The following is a 22,659-nucleotide window of genomic DNA, read 5'->3' as shown; positions in this document are numbered from 1 at the left end:
AAGAGCAGAGAGAAGTGGATGCAGGCTTGCACGTTGTTCCCTTGCTTCTGCCCAGATGCACTTCTCCACTCACAAGTTCAGGCCCCCTGCCTGGGGATTATTACCACCTACAGTGGCTTGGGTCTTCACTCACCAATTAACTTATGACCATCCCCTCAGACACACCCATAAGCCAATCCAAAGTAGACCATGTAGACCATCACACATTGATACCCACTTTCTAAGTTTGTGTAGATTGTGTTAGGTTGACATTTAAAGCTAACTATTGAAATAAGTAGTATTTTAGCATATGATCTCTTTGCAGCTTTTGAACTGTGCTGGGGCTGGGTTCTAGTCTTAGGAACTTACGTTTGTTTGTAGTGTTGTCATTGTCCCCACTGAGAACCCAAAGATTTTCATGTCTGTGTTATTTCATAAAGCACTTTGATGACCCTTTAATCCAAGTTCAAATACCTTAGCAATGAAGAGCGACCACCGCTTTCCTTAAGAATTTGGTGGCCTGAGCACGTTTGCATTGCAGGGGGTTGTCAGACACATGTGCAGCACAGGCTTTTAGTGTGGCATCAAGTGGGGTGCAGAGTTCCATTTCCACCTATATAATAGCGTGTGTTTGTGCTCAGTATCGTGACAGGAATGCCTGCTCTGTTTCAGAAATTACAGACCCTCTCCCAGAAGCCCTTGCCCAGTCCTGAGACATTTGAGTTAGACGTAACGGCTACATTTAAAAGTTTGTTCTCTGATAATTAGTGTGTGAAGTTAAAGAAAAGAGGCTAAACCACATGGTTATTGTGAGCAGTGGTGCAGAGCCCTTCGTAAGACAGGTGCAAAGCAAGCATCGATGGGTGTTACCTGGTGCCATCCATCAGTGTGGGCCCTGCCCCTGTCTCTTTGAATTAGATGCTTTCTCTGTTCATTCTTTCACAGGTATAATGAAGAACCTAACTGTCATCACGTTGTTAACATTTTTCTATCTTTCCTGCATTCTGTCTTGATGACCAATGACAAATCTGATCAATATTTTCTGTTCCAAGAATCTACCACTTGCTCTTTACACAAGTCAACACTTCTTATTCACCCGTGGTTTGCAAGTTCCTCCATATCCCAGATACCCTGACTGTGCTGTGCCCTTCTGTTTACTGTCTGTCCACTCAGGGGCTCACCAAGACCTAGTCAGACAAGACACTCCAGAACTCTTGACTTTCCTTCAGAAATTCCCTTGTCTACTGAGGCTCAGTGTCTCCTTTTCCAAGAAAGTTCAATCCCCCTAAATCCTGCCAAAATTGCACTTATTACTTTTTGCTTATTTTTATGTCATTCTTTTATTAGTGATTTTTATATTCCCAGCAACAGAGGAATAAAGAATAGGATAGAGAAATAACCCATAGCCTCCCTGGGCCTGCACACACACACCCTCCCCACATTATGAAATTCCTCAGCTCAGGAACATCATATATTATAGTTCATGAATCTATATTGGGTAAGCCATCATCACCTGAGTCTGTGATATATTAACATCACTCTTGGTGCTGTCCATGGATTTGAACAAATATGTAATGGTACGTGTTCACTATCATGGGATCTTGTAGAGAACTTTCACTACCCTGACACTTCCCCATGCTCTGCCCCTGCATCCACCCCTCCCTGTCTCCTGGTCCTTGACAACCACTCCTCATGGCGTTGCCATAGCAGACATAACTTTGGCAAGAGAGCTAGTTGTACCTGTGCTGGTTTCCCAATATTCTGAAACTCTCATCACAACAGAAGCTTGTTGACTCTTGTAACAGATGTCATTTACCATCTTATTAAGCAACCCACTGTCTAGTAGAGAGATTTTTTATCACACAAACCATGCCAGTGTATTCTTTGTGGGTCCGAACATCATTGAGGTAAAAATGCAGGCAATCAGTGAACATACTTTTCTTTTGTTGAATTGAATTTCTGTTCTTGTCTCAATTCATTTTGTGAACACAAATCATCAAATGTGTAGTATACATGATGTTAGCCTCTGTGCTGCAGAGAGAAAACACAAGCTCTTCCCTCCCGTGGGGACACAAGATGAACAAGTGGGTCATCACATGGTGTCACTGGCGTGCGTAGAAGGAACATGAGGGAGTTTGCAACCAATAACACCAGCTTCCTGAAGGCTGAGCAAGGCTCTCTTAGAGAGAAGAACGTGGTTTCAGTGTCTTCAGGTACCTAGGTAAGGAAGAGCTCTTTGTTCCCTCAGGCAATTGCAAATTTCACTGGACGTTATCAGATGATCCTGTATCAAACCGCATATGGTTTTCAAGTATTGTCTTTATTGTTTAATTCATGATAACTTCTAAAAGAAATTGTATTGATTTAGCTTCTATTAAAGCCAGGTGCAAGCTTTCAACTTTTTACTTGGAATTTTTTAAATTAGCATGTAAAGGTAAAGGTTCGTTTCCTGCATTTTCATACGTGTTTGGGGATTTTTGATCCTCTCCCTCTACTCTCCTCCTCGGCCCCCTTGCTGAACTCCCTACTGATCCCCTTCCTCTCCTCAGTAGCCTCCTTTGCTGGTAGGGGTAAAAACTGGTGCAACATTATAGAAATTAGTATGTAGATATCTTAAAAACAGACCTGGTATCTGCTACCTGTCTCACACAAATTATGTCTGGACATATCCCCAAAGGGCTACAAATCCTCCCAGAGTGGCTTATACATTTGTGCTCCCAGTTACCCTCTTTGCAGTAGCTATGAGTGGAACCAGGTTAGAAGTCCATCAGTGGAGGATTTATACTTGTACAAGAAAATATAAACACAACATTTCCTTTATGCAGTGGGTATGTGGGAAGCAAATAACATGTAACAAATAGCTAAAGAAAACTAAGATAAAAGATCATACTTTGGATCGCTGTCATTAGCCTGTGAAGATCAGTGTGATTCTAGAAGCTGAACCTGATCACAGAGTTCAAACCTGATAGTCTTCTTCTGAAGAGAGCAGAACTCCTCGCCAAATGCGCTGTCCGTTCATGTAATGAGCTATGAGTGAAAGGCTTCCCGGCTCCTGTGGGTCAGTCCATCCCATAGTGGAGGAAGGTGAGAAACCCTATTGATTCCACAGTTGTTGGGTCTGGAGAGGAGGCTCAGCGTTAAGAGCACTGACTCGGGCCCGGGTTTGATTCCCAGCACCCACATGGCAGCTATGAACCGTCCGTAACTCCAGTTCCAGGGAAATCCGAAGCCCTCTTCTGACCTCCGCAGCATTGCACGACACGGGTGCACTCACATACGTGCAGACAATACACTCATACACATAAAATAAAAATAATAAATAAAATATTTTTTTAAAAAAAAGAACTGTGGTTGCTCTTGCAGAGGACCTGGGTTGGGTTTCCAGCAGCCACATGGCAGCTAACCACCACCTATAAATCAAGTTCTAGGGGATCAGACACCCTCTTCTGGTCTTTTGCCTCTGACCACTCATACACATAAAATTAGAATAAATCAAAAACATTTAAAAATACTCATCTTTTAAGTAGGAGTTTTAAGTAGGAATTACAGATTATAGATAAATAAAGATCATTAGATTGGAGAACTTTTCTCTAGTTTCTGGTTTTTTCTTTTTCCTCTGTCACTGTACACCAGGCACTCACATCTCTCAGAAGTTACAGCTTTGGCTTTACAGACTTTGTCTTTGGTAAGACTGACTTCATTTCAGGCATGAGAGACAAATGGTGGTCTGTGTTTCTGGTTCATGTTACTCAGGTTCAACAGTTTTCTGGGATGGCTCACAAAATTCAGGAAGGAGCTGTTCTGGTGATCAAAGATTTATTATTAGCAATGAGCGATCAACACTTTGTCCAAACAAACAAAAGTCTGGAGTGGTGAGAAGGGGGGGAGGAGGGAGGGAGGGAAGGAGAGAGGGACAGAGAGAGAACCGAGGTAAGAGAGGAAGACAGAACAGAGAGGAGAGAGAGGAGAAAGACGACAGGCTGATGCCTGGGAGAATACATGGAGAAAATTTCTGTATTCTCAGGACTTGGCCTGGTCCTGGAACATGTGTCCATGTTACCAATCAGAGCAGTTTTTGAGTTCATTTGAGTATTTATTGAGGTTTTATTTTGTGGACAGGATTGGGTAAACCACTGGCATTAGCATTAGGCCCGGTCTTTCCCCAGAGGTCAGATGGATAGTATCCAGCCTGTTTCCTAACCCTCTAGTCACCTGTTTTTGCCACAATACTCCCCCAAGCTCATTTTCTCACCAGCACAATCTCTTTGGGGGTTTTAACATGCATCTCCTGGTTACACAACTTGTCAGGACCCCAGAAGAACAAAGCATTTCTACCACTTGAGAACCTCCAAGGCACTAAAGGGCATGCCCCTTCAAAGAAAAATCGAAATGGAGGGCTGTCAAATTATTTTTAAGCAATTATGCAGTTGGATAGCTTGTAAATATTGATTGGTAAACTATAATTCACTTTTTCTCTTATTATAGGGCACAATTTGAGTGTTCACCCTAATTTTGATGTTCCAGTGACAAGTTCTGCAATAATGAATCTAAAAGGGAAAGAGAAGAATCTCCTTGTAAATCAAAAATCATCTTTGGGGAAAGGCCTTGCCGAAACCACTCTGAGACCACCCCAGTTGGGCTCTGATGCCGAGGTTACTAGGTATCCAGAGACAGAGGAGCATTCTGCCACACAGAACCATGTGGACATGTGCTCAGAGACTCAGGTTTACCTGACCATAGGTGAATTCCAGGATAAAGCAGGCATGCCTGAAAGTGATGGCTGGACTGGCCCACGGCCTGACGTTGGAGTAGATTCACCAGTACAGGTGGACATGGCAAGGAGGAGTCCAGGCCCAGATGATGGACAGACTCCAGCACTGATCTACATTGATGTGAAATCTAGCAATAAGAACTTCCCTAGAGCCAAGCCCACACAGGGCCTCAATGCTCAGCATGAAGGGAGCCCTGGGCACAACTACGATCGCGACAAGACTGTGCCAAGCAAAGTGGTAACAGGATCGTGTCAGCAAAATGACGTCTCTTCAGGCCAAGCAGCTGTCCCTGAGTTCAGGACTCTGGGAAGGGGGATGGAGCAGGAGGGGAAGGTGCTGCTGAGCCTGAAGCTCACTCCGGCCCAGCTCTGTGACACTCTGAGCGCTCTTCTGAGGGAACCTTTGGATACCAGGCCTTCCCTTCAGGAACCTCATGCAGAAGAGCAGGAGGACCTGTCAGTGCTCCCGGGGGTCATCAGGAGGTCAGCCTCCCTCATATCAGACTCAGGCATTGAGAGTGAACCAAGCTCTGTTGCTTGGTCCGAGGCTCGAAGCAGGGTCTTGGAGTTACCCAGTGATCGAGAAGTCTTGCACCAGGTGGTCCGAAGACACGCCCACCACAGGAACTCTTTGGAGGGCGGTCACACGGAGAGCAACACCAGTCTGCCAAGTGGCATCCAGGCTTCTCTCACTTCCATCAGCTCTTTACCTTTTGAGGAGGAGGAGCGGGAGTTGGCACTCACCAAGCTCACCAAGTCTGTCTCTGCACCCCAAATCAGCAGTCCTGAGGATGCTGCTGAAATTACCAAGGACCCAGGAGGTGTCTCTGAAGACCTGGAAACTTCTAGCCAGGACAAAGTTTCTCCTGGACACAATTCTCCTTGTAGTGGCTCTAGAGTCCAGGACACCAGGTCAGGCCATTCCCTTGCAGATATGGTCTTAGATTCTGACAGACCTCAGGGCCCTGGGTACATGGACATCTCCAAAGGTAAAGGGAGCCAGTTTGAACCTCAAGGACCCTGTTGTCAGGAAGCCAGGGCTGAGAACACAGGAGGTATTGAAACCAAAGGTCTTAACTTAAAAATCCCAGGTATCACAGCACTTGAAAATCCTAGGACCAGGTCTTTTCATAGAACAGTCCTGGAAACATCAAAAAGCCAACCTAAAGGCTTGGGTGTCAGTAAACACTCTCTCTCCAACAGCAATGTCTCAGAGGTCAGGGCTGTGTCTCACCATAAGGTGCCTGAATTCAGTTGTGCATCAGCTATTGATGCCATCAGCCTGAATTCTACAGGTGCACAAAGTGGTTCACCAAGTATGAATGGTACCACAACACTGATTAGAGGACCTAATGCCTCCCCGGAGGAGGAACATGAAGCCGGCACTGTGTGCCCTACTGTGACTCATCCCATTGCCTCCCAAGTATCAAAAAACCAAGAGCTAAAGGGAGGCACTTCCATCCCCGGGTCCCACCTGACCTCCACAGAGACCTTTGCCCTGGACAGCCTGAAGGCTGTGGAGGTTGTCAACTTGTCTGTGTCTTGCACGGCTACATGTCTCCCTTTCTCATCTGTGCCCAAGGAGACCCCTGCCAGGGCTGGATTCTCTTCCAAACAAAGTCCAGCTCCTATCACTCATCAACCTCTGGGTTCCTTTGGAGTTGTTCCTGCTCATCCCAGCAAGTTAGAAGAAGTTAGTGAAAGGATGTTCAGGTAAGCTTGCTGATGGCTCACTGCTACTCAGACATGGAGATTTTCCCGAAAGGTGATGGATTTCATGTGTACTGCATAAGCATGGAAGCATTTGTTAGTTTCTCATTTAAATAAAGTAATAATGTGGATATCATAGAAATGCTGAATAGTATAAAATTATGAAAGTAAAAATGATGAATAAGCTGACCACCCAGCATAAAAATTGTGTGTGCCCTTCCATAACTTACTACATAAACATGTAATATAAATGTATCGGCCACATAAATATATGCACTTTACATAAAAGCAGGGTTATTTTGACAGTTCTTGAATGCACTTTTCCCAATTAAAATAATATATTATAAATACCTTTCTGTTTAAGTCTACATTTTACATCATCATTTAATGCCTCTGCAGTAGTCCAGTGTATGGATGTAGCATAATTTAATCAACCAAATTTATGGACCATGATATAAAGTTTTTGTTCAGTTTTTATTATGACCAGGACTCTCTGATGCGTACCAGTGTGACTCCGTCTTTTCAATTTTGAATGATGTTATGAGCCTTTGAGTGCACGTGTTTTGTCTCCTACCTCTCCTTTAAAACTGTTTCTCAAGACCACTGGACTTTTTGCAATGGCAGAATACGTAGCTTTCTCCTCAGGTTGTGTTTATATTCATTTTGTGCCCTCAGTGGTTAAGCTATACATTTTATTGAGTACATAGTAGAATCATTTTACTAAAATAACTTGTCTGATTTACTTTGCCAAATGTTAATGTTTATATATTGATTTTCACTTAGAGAAATAACACAACTAGGTGAACAAACACCATTTGTTTAATAAATAATGTTAAGTACCTATCACATGACATTGGTCTTCAGTTTAAGACGTGCAGGCTAGGCATGGTGGCACACACCTTTAATCCCAAAACTTGAGAGGCAGAGGCAGATGAATCTCTGTGCGTTCCAGGCCAGATGGAGCTACAGGAAGACTCTGTCTCATAAAACAAAACAAAATGAGCAAACAGAAAGCACTGTGGACAGAGACTGCCCGATGCCTGGCCAAAATTGCCCATCTCTGACCATCTTCTTAGTTGTCAAGGAACCAGGCAGACAAAAGAGTCCTCAAGGCAAATATAAGACTTCTCATGTGCTCAGTGCAGCCAGGGGTGGCTGGGAGCCATGCTTGTATGTTAGAGGAAGTAGACAGGAGACACACAGTGCAGGAGGCACAGCATCACCGAGAGAAATGAAGTTGAGGAGGAAGCTAACGATAGAACGTCACCGATCTGAAAATCCAAAAATTTACATGGTCTCCATGTCTTCCTTTGTTCAAAGCATTCTGTTGGTACAGCTATAGATCAGATCTAAGGTCTTGTTCATGACAGGCAAGAAATAGCCAACTGAACTATGTATTTGTCCTTTTAAAATCTAAAATATTCTGAGCACAGTCATGACAGCACAAGTGGACAATTTCACACGTTGCATTCTCAACATTAGTAAAAATATATTAAATTGGCTTCAGGTAATGCGTGTAAGGTCTATGTGAAACGAAACAATTCCATATTTAGACAAGTCCATCATCAAGATGTCTCAATATGAGTGTATAAATACCCCAAACCTGAAAAGAACTGAAATCCAAACAGTTCCAACCCCAAGCCTTCAGCATTTTCTTCTCAAACTCATCACCTTTTCACACCAGCCCTGCTCAGCCCCTGCTCAGTGTGGAGTCACAGCCTGGCTTGTGATTAATTGGTATATTCTCCAGTTTTTATCAGGCCAAAGAAAAGTTTAAAAAAGAACTGAAGATCGAAGGGTTTCTGTACAGTGACTTATCCGTCCTGGCTTCTGACGTACCATATTTCCCACCAGAGGAAGAGGAAGGAGACCTGGAAGAAGGCATTCACCTGGTGGTCTGTGTCCATGGCTTGGATGGTAAGTTCTAAAAGAGTTTCATTCTCAAATTATTAACTTAATTGAAATTTATGTTTATAAATTAATTTAGATCAGGAATTTATTCAAAAGCAGTCATGAATGGGATACTATCCGGAAGGATGGCATGGCATTGTCCAAAAAGAAATTCGCTCTGGTACAGAGTACTTTTTGAAAGACAGAAATGCATAAATGAGTGAATTAATTTGGTGATGTAAATGGAAACCGGTCAATCCACAGAGTGAAGGAGGAGACTGAATAATTGATGAAGTGGGTGTTTGGAATAGAAGTCTGGAGGGAGTGAAAACCGAGTGTGTGGTTGGAATGGCTATACTAATGAAATCACAGAGACCGGAATGTAGGAATTAATAGAATTCTCAGGTCAACAGAATGCTTTGAACAAAGGAAGACATGGCGTGGGATGCATAAATGGATGCATTTAAGGAACTCAGGCTAGTGGCCAAAACTCCTTTGCTGCCTGTTTTGTCCGCCTCTCACCTTTGGAGCATTAGACACTACCAGGGTCTAGGGTTTTCAGGGAAACAGAATGACCTCCACATTCATCAGCAACGTGTAACTCAAGGCTGGTCCATTCCTCTCACTCGAGAGGCACATTACAAGTTAGCAAGGCTCTAACATTCTTAGCAAAGTAAGAAAAGTGGGGGCTGGAGCGATGGTCATTGGTGAAGAACACTTGTTCTTCCAGAGCAAGTGAATTCGGTTCCCAGAACCCACATCAAGTGGCTCACAACCACCTGAAAGTCCAACTCCAAGGGATCTCACGACCAACTCTGGCCTCCAAGAGCACTGGCGTTTACTCTGTCTCATACACAGAAATAAATAAAAATAATAAAAGTAAGAAATATCGTCAGGGAACAGGCTTTTCCTTTGCTCCCTCAAGCATATTTTAACAGAACAATATAACGAAAATGTTTTATGAGTGCCTCACTGAGTCAGTGCACTGAGAGGCCTGTAACAGTGTCACCTGGGCCACAAATCAAAAAGTAGGGCTACAGAGATGACTCAGTGGTGAAGACCACTGCTCCTGCCCAGGACCCTGGTTCAGTTCCCAGCACCCACATGGTGAATCATAACCATCTTTAACTCCAGCTCAAGGAGTCTAATGCCCTCCTCTCTCCCCGTGGGCTCCTGCATCCATGTGGTGCACATGTTTATGCAGGAACACACACATACATATCAATACAATTGTTTTTAAAAGTGATAACAGAGACAGCTTTTGTGTCCCTGTCTATATTTGTACGTAAGAATTGAGCACATTGAAGGATGTGAAATATGAATATTTACAGAGGTCTTCATGTGTGCAAAAGACCCATGCCTTAAACTTTCTTGCTTTAATATATTATTAAAGTAAATTGTTTTATAAAGTTTTGCGTTCCAGAAACAAGCTTTTCTCGCAATAGCTTTGGGTGAGAAGGATATTTTATCCCCAAACTCTTTGTGCTAATACCCATGGTCATAAACTTTTTAAAAGGCCCCTTCCAGAAGACTATTGGGGAACTTTAAGCAATCACAAGAATCCAAAGAGCGTATTTTTTTGCGTATTTTTATTGACATGAATGAAGTGATAAAATATAACAAGAGAAAATGCACATCGTCCCTAAAAATGTGACCTTTCCCTGACTATGAGAATAAATGTATGATCACGAGCTATGGCAGGTCTCAGAACAGGCAGATTCTGGAAATATTAAAACAGGATTAATCCTGAACTTTGAGTTCTTCCAAGGCTCATGTGGTTCTTTTATGCACCTTTGAATCATTAGGGAAATTCATGAAGAGATATGAACTCAGTTGGGATTTAGCTTATTGTAGTTATTTGAAACTGTGAGTTGTGGATTTATTCATAAGTTAACCAGATTTTCCAAGGATCTGAGTAAGTCTTCTCTCCATTTCAACTCCACAGTGGTCCAGGAGAGGAACAGATAAAACGTTACCTTAGAAACCATGAACCCCAGGGACACCATGAAATATGCACCCAACGTAGCCAATTAACTCCAACACATTTTGTAGCAGATTTTTCATGTCGAGAATGCAGTCTCTGTGCTCTCTGTGCCCCTGGAACTAGCAGCTTCCTGGAATTCTTAACCTTTAATTTCTTGGCCCTGACGGAACACTTACCATTCACAGAACTTGCTTATCCACAATTCCTGGGCATAGAGGTGATTCTTACTAGTTTTAGTTAGCCCTACTGTGTGTTTGACCTCTCGAAGGGTCTTCCTAGTTCCTTATAAATGATAGACATGCAGTTTAACAGAGGATTTCTCGGTGTCACTTTATGCCCCATCAGTCACTAGGCAGCTCCCTGTGAAATGTCTGGCATGGGTAGTTTGCTGAAGAGGAAAGAGCTGATATCCCTTCTGCTGATCCTGCACAGATTATGTAGAAGCCACAAATGGCAGGTCAAGGGATGTTGCCATTGAGGGAGGGCCATTCAACAGAACTCACCTTTGGGTTCACACATGAAGTGGGACAGCAGGGGAACAGGAAGTGGACTTCAGTTATTTTTATTGTCTGCTCAAAAAATTGGAAAATACAACTGCAATGTCTAGCAAAGGGAGAAAGGTCTCCCTTATGTCTCCTTTCTGTATGACTGATTATAGGACCGGGGTGGGGGGCTCTCTGTTATTTTCAGGGAACAGTGCAGACCTCCGGCTGGTAAAGACTTTCATAGAACTGGGGCTCCCTGGAGGAAAACTGGACTTCCTAATGTCTGAGAAGAATCAGGTATGATAAGGGAAATGTCAGGCTGAGAGAACACTGGATATAAAAGACTTTCCTAAAGGCACCAGGTTGATGTATGGATACATGCTGCAAGGCGGCATTTTGTAGAAGACTATCTGAGAACTTGGATGAATTGGAAAAAAAATATTATATTCCTTTTGGACTATGAGGAAGAAGTGAGAAATGTGATATATGAGTTAACATGTTCGTCAATTGGCTTGTGGGAGATTAGAACACGGTAGATTGAAACATGAGTTACTTGGCATCCGTGAGTCACACGGGCAGGGCATTGGCACCTGCAGCTATGTAACTTAAGGACTCAGGCTGTGACTACTTTACAATCCGAAGTGGAGGGTGGAGGCTGGGGCCATAAGGTAGATTTAGGATCAAAGAGACGTTGGTGAACGCATGAAAAACTGAGGCTCACTAGAGAGTGGCTGTCAGTTTCCACTCCACAGACCGTGAGGTCAATAAACAAGGCATTAAGTGTCCTTTCAAGGAACAGAACTGTTAATAAGCAAAAGGTCTAGTGATAGTGATAGTTACACAGAAAACTGGAAAGTCGGGTCAGCCATATGGCTTAGGAGGTAAAGGCTCATGCTGCCGAACCTGACAATGAGAGTTCCGTCCCCAGGACCCACAAAGTGGCAAGAATCAGCTCTCCCAAGCTGTCTTCTGACCTCCACACAGGTGTCTTGATGTGCCCTCTCCCCATACACTGAATAAATGTTTTTACAGGCTGAAGAATCGTATCTCATTCCTCAACTGTTGATGTATAGTGTGCCTTTTATTGTCGTTATGATCATGGTCATGTGGCATGCAGAGAAAAGGTATCATGTCAGGAAGTGTAAGGAAAACCATCATCTGGGGATCACTACGTCCAGGGAGCTCTGTCCCAGGGAACTCACTCCATCCTCACAGCAGCTCTCTACCATATCAATGCGCCAGCTCTTTAGAGACTCCACGGAGACTTCCACAGGACTCCATCCTATCTGACCTGGAGAGAAGGATGCCATACATCATGTCATACATGATTCTGGAACACAATTTAATATCTGGCTTAGAATTGCTCACACCTGAGAGAGGTGGCCCAGGGCATTCATGGAAGAAATGATAGGCTAACCATCGACTGATGCTCTTGATCTTGTGTTTGTTCTGATGAAGTTTTCTCCTCAGGAGAGAGAAGTGTGGTTAATAGGAAAGGTCTGGTCATGAATCAAGCCCTTGTTGTCCAACCAGCTACCCTCTGATGTGTCCCATGACAGCTGGGTTGCATCTAGATTCCACAGCAGTGCGTGATCCAGGTCTCCATACAAGTCACGTACCTGGAGGGACAGGCCACTCAGTGCTGACTGTGTCCTGCTGTGCATTTTCACTGCTTAAAGTAGAATATCTCATAAACAGGGCAGAGTGCATATTCCTATCAATGCACCCTTTGGTGGGAGTTCCAGATATTATTTTGTAACCCACTCTGATTTTCAGAACATTTATCATCATATGTAAACTCATCTGCGTTATCATAACCATCCTATAATAACTAATATGTTAAATAAGCAATTTAACAGCAGCATACATGTCAGATATGTTGCAGACACTTTGATCAATCTTTGATGAGAAGGAATGCCCTGCATTCTCCATTTGTAAGGGTCAAGGAAATGCAGATTGAGGCTGGGGAAATCACAGAGTCAGGCACAGACCTATGGGGGTTTGGGAGAGGCGCAGGGGTTGGGGGCAGAGCTGTGGATGAGAGCTTATCACGTAGAGACTAACAGAGCACCAGCGTGCTGTGTCCCTCATGTGCTGCAGGGTTCACAGGATGACAGACGCAGTGGACTTAAGATCATCTCTTTGTGCTTCTTTCCAAATGTGTCCCCTTCACCACTGTGAGGAATGTTCATAATCTTGTTCCCCTTTCCTAGCTGGTAGCTCAGTCTTCTCAAGATAACGTCTCTCAACTCTACTTAGAAGGGACTTTTTTTTGGATGTTTATTTGTAGATCTTGACCTTAAATTTAGCTCTGTGTTGCCCCCAACCACATCACCAAAATGTAGACCTTGAAGTTATATAAACCAATCTAACAAGCCGTCAAGTCTTCAGACACACATGGAACTTCCGCTCTCTTTCTGCTCTTTTATCCTTTGTTGTTCTTCATAAGACGAGATTGGCTTTAACGCTCCCTTCCAAAGCTGATATCTGGCACAAACTTACAGAATAACCTAAAGGCTGTGCTGGTGAGAGGCAGGTGCTTTAGAGTTGAACGTGTCTCTGTATGAATCCTAGTTCACAGGAGGTGAGCAACTAGCCTCCCCTTCCTGCATCTGCTTCATCCTCTGTTAAATGGGGACACAGACATGGCGAACCCCTGCTGCCACATGCCCAGTGCACTTACCCAGCTTGTCCACCTCATCCTCCTAACAGAATACTCTTTAGTTAACCAAGGTTTCTTTATTAGAGCCCCAGTGGGACTTTGTCCTGAACTCAAATCCCAACCTCCAACCTCAGCATCAGAGTTAGCCCTTCCAGAAAATGTCAACCTGTTTAATGGAAGAAGATTGTGTGTGCAGAGCCCCGCCTTGCCCTTGACTTCTCTGAACATGGTCTCCCTCTGTCTTCTTCTAGATGGACACATTTGCAGATTTTGATACCATGACAGATCGACTGTTGGATGAAATCATTCAGCACATCCAGCTGTATAACCTCTCCATATCCCGAATTAGGTAAAAGGGAAACAGGCAGCTAAAGCTGAGGGAAGACGGGTGTCGTGTGTGTCTGTGGTATCTGAGCTCTAAGAAACTTCTATAAGTCAGGGTAATAATTTTTGACTTTGAACGAAGGTGGTTACTTTCTGACAGGGAGTAAGTACCAAGGGTGGTTTATCACACCCACATCTCTCATAGGATGGGTAGGGAGAGCAAATATTTTCCTGATTAGAAAGTCTTGAATTTAATGTGACAGTCTGTAGGCACGTTTCCATCCACGTTTTAATGTTAACATACCTACAGGTGTGTAACTTTTCACAAACATTTTAATCTTGGAGCCAGCACTTGCTTTTAGTTTTAATTGGACCACCAGAAATGTGTTAGACTAATGAATGAATTTCTTGTCCAATGAGAGGATTTCAGTAAGCACTAAATTTGTCCTCATGATATAACAAAAAGTCTGGCTGAAATATTGAAAGGTGTCAGGGAAAGGGTGGTCGCCTGTACCCTGTGAGCATACAGCTGTGTCCTACTAGGGCTATGCCCTTGGTATCAGCTCGTCTCTGTAGTCTCCAGAGACAGTATTACTTACTCTACAAATGAGGACTCTCAAGGCTATAGAGGTTTGGTAACCATGAGAGGACACAGCCCAGGTAATCCAGTTTCATAGGCTTACATCCATGTCTTTGCTGGATTTTATGCTTATTGTATGAAGCGGTAAGGCAGCACACTCTCACATTAAAGGGGTTCATTATGTAATTACTTAATTGAAAAGTGAATGATACTTGAATCCCTGGGCCTGGACAAAGCAGGACAGCTGGTTGGAGCCTGCAGGAGGGATGCCAAGTCATGTAGAGATGAAGGGGTGAACAGGATCGGGGCAGTAATCAGAGGTGAGGCAATGAATGGCGAGGCCAGGCTCAGGGTTTGGAAGTGCATCTTGTAGGTGAGCAGGAGACCACAGAACTTAGATTCAGGTTCCAGGAAGAAGCACCCTGCTGCTGCCCGGATGGACTGAGAGGAGGCCTGGGGACCAGCCAGGAGGTGGCGGGTGCTGGTGTTTGGGTGCCTCCCACCCCACCCACCCAAGCACCTGGCCTCTGCTGTCACTCACCTGCCTCATTCCTGCCTCTGAACAGCTTTATCGGCCATTCTCTTGGCAACATTATCATCAGATCCGTCCTCACAAGGCCTCGCTTCCGGTATTACCTCACCAAGCTCCACACGTTCCTGTCGCTGTCTGGGCCCCACCTGGGGACTCTGTACAGCAACAGCACCCTGGTCAGTACAGGTGAGGTCCCTTCACCCTCCTTGTGCCTCCAAAGTATTTGGGGGCATCGGGAACTTGAAACGAGACAAAAGTTCTTGGTGAAATTCTAAGATTTTGGGTTCTCTACCAAGCATGGGATTGTGGGTGGGGACTGGGTCCGGAAATATGGTGCGTGCAGCCAGTGAATTTTTATTCATCTATAAAGGAAAATTAAATCATGAAATTTCCGGGAAAACAAATGGAACTCGAAAATAATCTATGAAGCAAGGTAACTCAGGCCCAGAAATCCAAGCACTGTATGTTGACACTTGTGTGGGGCTTGGTTAAATTTGTGTATCTAGGTGGGAATAAATTTGGGGAAAGACTGGGAAACTGGAATGGGCCCACGAGACTGGAAAGGAGGGGGCTCTCATGGATATGGGAGGGAATTAAATAGAGCAAAGTATGAAGTGTGCATGAAAACTTCATGGGGAAACCTATTACTTTGGAAATTATTTTTTTAAAAAATAAAAATGAAATGTGTTGAAAATAAATAAATAAATAAAAATAAATAAATGAGGGAGAGGACACTGTTTTCCAATATCAGTTCTTTTCAGTTTCTGAGAACTAAGAGGTTATAAAAGATTAGCAAGGCACAATAACAAAAAAGAAGACGGGCTTTGACTCACATTAGTGCATGAGGGACAGGGTCTCTGGGAAGGAGCTGGTATGGCAGTTCACCCCGTGATTCTCACTTGCTTCCTGTGAAATGGAGACCTTGAGACCTACATGCATGTTTGTATGTATATGTTTATGGTACATATGCTAATAAAGGGTATATTATATGTATTGTGTAAACACTTATGTATGAATGCATAAACATGCATGTCAGGTACACAGAAACACGCAAGCAATATATGCCAACCATGTATGTGACGTGTGTGAGTATGTAGCTAGTTTTTTATGTGTGAGCATTCATGTAAAGTGTTTGTAAATCTACACTTGAAATGTGTGTAAGCCTTTGTGTGATGTGTGTAACCATGAATGTGGTGTGTGTGTGTGTGTGTGTGTGTGTGTGTGTGTACACAGCCATCCTTGGGTATCTTTCTGACTGACTCCATGACCCCCACAGATTCTGAAAATAGATGTCTTAAGTGTCTCAGATAAAGTGTCCTAAAGTGTCCTAGTATTTGCATGTAACCTACACAGACCCTCCTGAACACTTTCATCATCTGTAGACTACATATAGCACCTAAGAAAATACAGGTGCCACACAAGTAATTGAGATAGAATGTTGTTTAGTGTCTAGAAAAGAGTCTGCACAAGTTCAGTACAGGATCAAGGGTTGAAAAATATTTTTGATTCCTGATAGGTTGACCCAGCAGATGAGGAACTCACCTATACAGAGATCTGACTGTGTGTGCATACATACGTGTATTTGTACTTTCCTGTGTTTGCGCATGTACTCACTCACAGTTGTATGTAAGTGACTGAATGCATGTTAAGAATTAGAAAGGAAAATTACAAAGCATGTACAGTTGGATTCTCTCCTGCTTGCTCACAGTTTTGTGAGCAAGGACAGTGCAGGGGGTAAAGAAACAAGGTATGGACTTTGGATGTAACTCAGTGGTGCAGTGCGTACCTAGTGTGCATAAGTGTGGTCCCCAGCAGCACAGAAGAGAAGGAAGGAAGGAAAAAGGGAGGGAAGAAGGAAGCCGAAGGAGGAGAAGAAAGAAGGGGAGGAAAGAAAAAGGAGGAGGAGGAAAAGGAGGAGAACGTGGAAGAAATGGAGACAGAGGAGGGAGAGAAGGCTCAATGTCTTTTGGAACAAGAACAGAATTTCCAAAGTAGCAAACAGTAGGAAGACTTTTCTGTATCAAAAGAAATGACATATGTAAAGCCTGCAAGGTTGGTTCAGTCAGCAAACTGAAACGCTTTTCAGTGACAGAAGCATAGCTCTCCACCAAGGGGAAGGGAGGGCGGGTGGGTGCCTGGTGACAGCCGGATGGTGAAGGACCCACATGGGTGTAGGAAGATGCTGAATGCATCTGCACACCGTGTAGTTTTCATGGGTATTAGCTGAGGAGGTGGCCTGGCTTCATGTTCAGAAACACATGCAGGATATTGGTTCATGTACAGTAATATTGACGTAATAAATCATATTCCATTTTAAAATATATTTTCTTATTTGAGAATTACACACATGTATACATATTCACCCCAACTCCTCCACCTAACTCCTCCCAATCTACCATCATGCTCTACAGAATGAAAAAAAAAATGCTGCAAGCTGTACATCTGACAGAGGATTAGTGTCTAGAGTACAAAGACCTCAAAAAGACCTAAGAAATCAAACAAGCCAACTAAAAATTAGCTGAGGAACTCAGTGGAGTTCTCAAAAGAAGATATATAAATGGTTAAGAAATAGTCGCCATATTGCTCCTGGGAACTCTATGACTCCTGATTGTTTAAATGTATCTGTGGTGTCAAAGTCACCTCTAAAGAACTTGTGGCCCTGGCCTATCCTCCCGTCCTCCCTCAGCTTACATTCCCACAGTCACTCTTCAGGATGTGAATCAGATTCAAGATTAAGCTCTGGTTATTTTTAGGACACTCTCTCTACTTATGATTTATTTGGTGCTTTGATACGTAACAGAGTCTTTTCTTCTGCACAAACCTAGAAGCTTTCTTGGGACAGAGACAAATTGATTAAGTTGTTAAGTTGATTCTCCCCTTTAGAGTCATAAACTTGAAGCTTTATAAAAGTTTTTTTTTATATTTTATTTATTGTTTTAATTTTATATGCATTAGTGTGTTGCCTACATGTATATAAGTGCGCCCATGTCATGAAATGTCTGTGAAGGTCAGAAGAGGGCATTGGATCCCCTGGAACTGGAGTTAGGGATGGTTGTTAGCTTCCACGTTGGTGTTGGCAGTCGACCCAGGTCCTCTGAAAGAGCAGCCAGTGCTCTTTACCCCTGAGCCAATTCTCCGGCCCCACAAAAGGTTTTTAAAAGAGATTTTAACTCAACCTAGCATATCTAGAGTATTTCATAAAACTAATTCCACTTATTTCTACACAGTAGGCATTTACATGTTAGCCACTGTGATACACACACACACACACACACACACACACACACACACATAAATCTGGCTTGTGTCCTAATGTTGTTACCACATTCATGTGTTGTTGCCCAGTATACCCATGTGAGTATCTGCATAAACAAGTTTCAAGATAGGTGTATATTCTTCTGGCTTTCAAGTATCCAGTGTGGACTTTTCCAGAACATTCTTACCTAGTTTTGTATCAGGTCATCTTCCTTTGGATTCCTTTACAGAAGAAGACTGAATAAATACTAGAGCACACACACAGTTCTGTACGTTGAGAAGCTTGTTGTAATAGGACTTTGCAGGACTGTTCTGTTTCTGCTACAGTACACAACAATACAAATTTAGAGATGGAGGAGATGGTTCCATGAGTAAGTGCCTTTACTGAACAAGTTTGAGGACTTGAGTTCAAGTCCCTGGAAGACACATGGAAGCTGGGTGTGTCCATATGTGGCTGTAACTCCAGTGCTGTTTGGGGAAGGGAGAAGGAATAGGAGGATTGCTGGGGTTGCTGGCTGCCAGCTGAGACCAGCTCTGTCTCGGGAATGAGATGGTGAGGGAACAGGCACCTGATGTCCTCTCTGGACATGCCCACCAGAACAGAAGTGTGTGCATAGATCATACGTGCACATGAACAATACACACATAAACATACACCAAACCAAGGAAGCGAATTCCACTCCATTTTCCATTATTTACTAACTGCTGTGCTCTTTGTTTTAAGCATCCTGAAAATGTTTCCTTTGGCTTTTCGTTATTGTACTTTCTATCTTTGTCTTATTCTTTTTCTTCCTAGGCTTGTGGCTCATGCAGAAATTGAAGAAATCTGGGTCCCTTTTGCAGCTGACCTTCAGGGATAATGCTGACTTGCGGAAGTGTTTCCTCTACCAACTAAGCCAAAAAACAGGTGGGTGGCTCCCTCAGCAGCTGACACAGGGCATGTTTCGGTCCCACTGTGGTCATTTAGCATTTTCCTTGGTGGTCAGAGTCATTTGCTGTGAGCCTACTTTGCTTCCCTGACTCCAGAGGAAAGCCCCCAAACACAAAATCCCAGTGAGTTGAGTTCTCACCCCACCTCCCCCTGCTGTGCCTCTGTCCTGAGCTGTGCATGGAGAAATCTTAGAACATAGGCCCCTATGCAAGGGCCCAGCACTGTGTACAGTGGCTCCTTGCCTTGTTCTTCTCTGGGGAAGAGTTCATCATGTGTACAAACCAGAGGACCTTTCCTTCTCAATGACCTGGGCAGAAAACACTCATGTAACTTCTTGTTACAGGGCTGCAGTATTTTAAAAACGTTGTTCTGGTTGCTTCTCCCCAAGACCGTTATGTGCCATTTCACTCAGCCAGGATCGAAATGTGTAAAACTGCCCTGAAAGACAGACACACAGGTAAGCTGCATTTACTTTATCAAGAGACTTTCTTCTTTAAAAAATATTAGTTTTATTTTATATGTATGAGTGTTATGCCTGCATGTAGGTAAGTACACCCATGTCATACAATGCCCATGGAGGACAGAAGAGGCTGTCGGACCCCTGGAACTGGAGTTACAGACAGTCGTTAGCTGCCATATGGGTGCTGGAAACAAACCCGGTCCTCTGCAAGAACAGTCAGTGTTCTTAACCACTGAGCCATCTCTCCAGCCCCTCAAGGGACTTTCTGATTTAGGAAGTAAAAATGAAGTTTTGAAATGAAGTAAAATTATCAGGAGCAGCCGGACTCAGGGGTAACACATTGCTACATTTATTCTAGAATTAAGTGGTGGGACAGGTGGGTGAGTGTACACATGGATGTTATTGTCCGTGTGTATGCTATTTCCTTCACATAGTCAACACTTCAGGATTTGCTGGATGCTGGAACTGTTAGACTCCTTTCCTGTGTAAGCTGTGAAACAGAAGGATGGATGTAGAACTTGGGAGTTGTACACACTGCTGCAGACTCTGCCCTCAGTGGCTAATGGGCTGGTTAGATCATCAAGTAAGCAACAGGGCTAAGGCCATAGTCCTATACACCAGAACATAAAATAGCATATGACATTTTGTTGTGACTCAGGAGTGAAGTGGAGCGGAGGGTGGATTGTGTGAGGGCACCATTGACATGGCACCTGAGGGAGGCATTTCCTGGGCAGCCAGAGGCAGGAGGTGGCCTGACACACCTCATTTACTTTGATTGGGTAGCTTATGTCCGTGTTACACGACCAGAGGACCCACATCAGGCAGCTCACAACTGCATGCAAATCCAGCCCCAGGGGATCTGGTGCCCTCTTCTGGCCTCCTCAGTCATCTGCACAAAGGCACATAAATACACATAGATAAACTAAATCTTAAAAAAAAATTCATTTGCAGAACATTTGGAAAAATCAAATGTATTTTATTAAATTATGATAATGATGCTGGGCATGGTGGTATATGCCTTTAACCCCAGCACTCGGGAGACAGAAGCAGGTGGATTTCTGTGAGACTGAGGCCAGCCTGGTCTACATACTGAGATCCAAATGGGGTAAGAGAGACCCTGTCAAAAATGACTAAATAAAAATTATGATAATAATTACTTCTTTCTTTACTGCTTCTTATGTCCTCATCTTTTCCTTCTATTCTCTTTGTATGCATGTGCCAACTTACAAGTTGTAAGTTTTCAGGGCTTTGAAGATAGTTTCACCTTGCTGTACAATCATGAAAACCTGAGTTCAGATCTCCCACATTCACTTCCAAAGTGAGGCATAGCTGCACATGCCTGTAATTCCTGTGAAATGGCTGGGAAGAGGAGACTGGTGGGTTCTTGGGAGAGGGCACCAGCCGGCACCCCTCTCAGCATAGGAAAACAGAACCCCGAGTGGTCTCCCCTGCTGATATGTTAAGGGGAGAGGAAAGGAGTATGGGAATGTTCATGTGGGGTGCAGCAGTGTCTAGAGTGAGGAGTGACTGATGGGAGCACTCAACAGACTTGTCCCTCTCTCTGTGAGTCCCAGACTGGCTGTAAGACTCAAACCGTGTTCATTGGAGTGGGCCCCTCGAGGCCTGTGTCTCAGTCTGTGGTGATTGTCTCCCTGCTGGGTCAGTAAGGCAACTTGGTCCTCACCACCATTCCAGCAGGTATGTCTACACAGCATTAAATTTGTCGTGACGATGACAGAAGAACACAGGTAGAGAAGTGTGGACAGTAAACTCTTCTGCACACCTTGCACATTACACAGTGACTTGCTATGACTGTAGGTCTCAACACCCTCCACTATCTGAGGAAAATCTTCAACTGTGTCACGTCTCAGGTAGAAACACAATTAACTGAGACTTTACCTAGAAAGATAAAACAACCCAATGACAAACCCCACATCACCATCCTCTTGTTCTTGGAATCAGGGGACCTGTGAAATGCCACTTGGCGTCTGCAATACATGGTGTTGTTAAATGTCTGCTACCGTGACTGGTTTACTTTGATCGGATTTCTTCTTTATGTCACGCACACTCAGGTGAGCTGGGAAACTAGTCTTTGAAGGACTCCTTTGCCGACACACGTGCAAACTTGTTCTCCAGAGTCCACTGCTCAGCTCCACAGTGTCCTTTCTCCTCCTTTCCCCTTCCAGGGCCTGTCTACGCAGAAATGATCAACAACCTGCTGGGCCCTCTGGCGGAAGCCAAGGACTGCACTTTGATCAGACATAATGTGTTCCACGCTCTGCCCAACACTGCCAACACCCTGATTGGCCGAGCAGCTCACATCGCTGTGTTGGATTCAGAACTCTTTCTAGAGAAGTTTTTCTTGGTGGCAGGACTCAACTATTTTAAGTAGTGACTGTGAGGGAGAAGCCTGGGGACTGGCCGGAACCCTTTAAAGTCAGTTGAGTTCTTAGCAGGACATGCTGTCTGCAACCTATTTCCAGGGTGGAGTAACAGAAGAGAGGGTGTGGAAGGGTGAGGCTTGGGTGCGACCGGATAATAGCGATGCTTTCAATTTAGACTTAGGAAAAAGCTGAACAAATATTGTGAAAGAAAACAGTGCTTGCTTGAAATTGTCTAGCCACCTGGCTTCTCCTTCAAGATACTTTCTAAGGGAAATACGAGCAAATAAACGGAACACTTGGAGTTCGTGAGCCACTTTTATAGCAACCATGGCTCACTGACACAGCTCCAACTAACCTATTTCCAGGGTGGAGTAACAGAAGAGAGGGTGTGGAAGCGTGAGGCTCGGGTGGGACCGGATAATAGCGATGCTTTCAATTTAGACTTAGGAAAAAGCTGAACAAATATTGTGAAAGAAAACAGTGCTTGCTTGAAATTGTCTAGCCACCTGGCTTCTCCTTCAAGATACTTTCTAAGGGAAATACGAGCAAATAAACGGAACACTTGGAGCTCGTGAGCCACTTTTATAGCAACCATGGCTCACTGACACAGCTCCAACCTAACTAGATTTTCCCAATAAGTTACTAGATCATAGCTTTATCATTTTGATTCAATTAAGTGCATATGAACATTTCAGAACTCAGGTTAACCTCT

General features: G+C 43.8%; 1 protein-coding gene across 2 annotated transcripts in view; it reads left to right on the top strand.

The window, feature by feature from the left end:
- Fam135b (family with sequence similarity 135 member B) overlaps positions 1–22,281 on the top strand; it is a 325,309-nt gene extending 303,028 nt beyond the window's left edge. For both annotated transcript variants that reach the window (XM_008838576.2, XM_008838577.1), the window contains exons 13-20: positions 4,465–6,463; positions 8,211–8,377; positions 11,025–11,116; positions 13,733–13,830; positions 14,952–15,103; positions 18,969–19,079; positions 19,447–19,560; positions 21,750–22,281. In XM_008838576.2, the coding sequence (XP_008836798.1) occupies positions 4,465–6,463; positions 8,211–8,377; positions 11,025–11,116; positions 13,733–13,830; positions 14,952–15,103; positions 18,969–19,079; positions 19,447–19,560; positions 21,750–21,955 (2,939 nt within the window). In that variant the 3' untranslated portion in view covers positions 21,956–22,281. The remainder of the gene's footprint in view (positions 1–4,464; positions 6,464–8,210; positions 8,378–11,024; positions 11,117–13,732; positions 13,831–14,951; positions 15,104–18,968; positions 19,080–19,446; positions 19,561–21,749) is intronic.
- Positions 22,282–22,659: the final 378 nt, after the last annotated feature.

This window comes from Nannospalax galili, unplaced genomic scaffold (assembly GCF_000622305.1).
Source record: "Nannospalax galili isolate Female #2095 unplaced genomic scaffold, S.galili_v1.0 scaffold919, whole genome shotgun sequence".
In the NCBI taxonomy this organism is placed as follows: Eukaryota; Metazoa; Chordata; class Mammalia; order Rodentia; family Spalacidae; genus Nannospalax; species Nannospalax galili.
The sequence above is the reverse complement of the archived record's forward strand: the minus strand, read 5'-3'. Positions and strand labels throughout refer to the sequence as shown.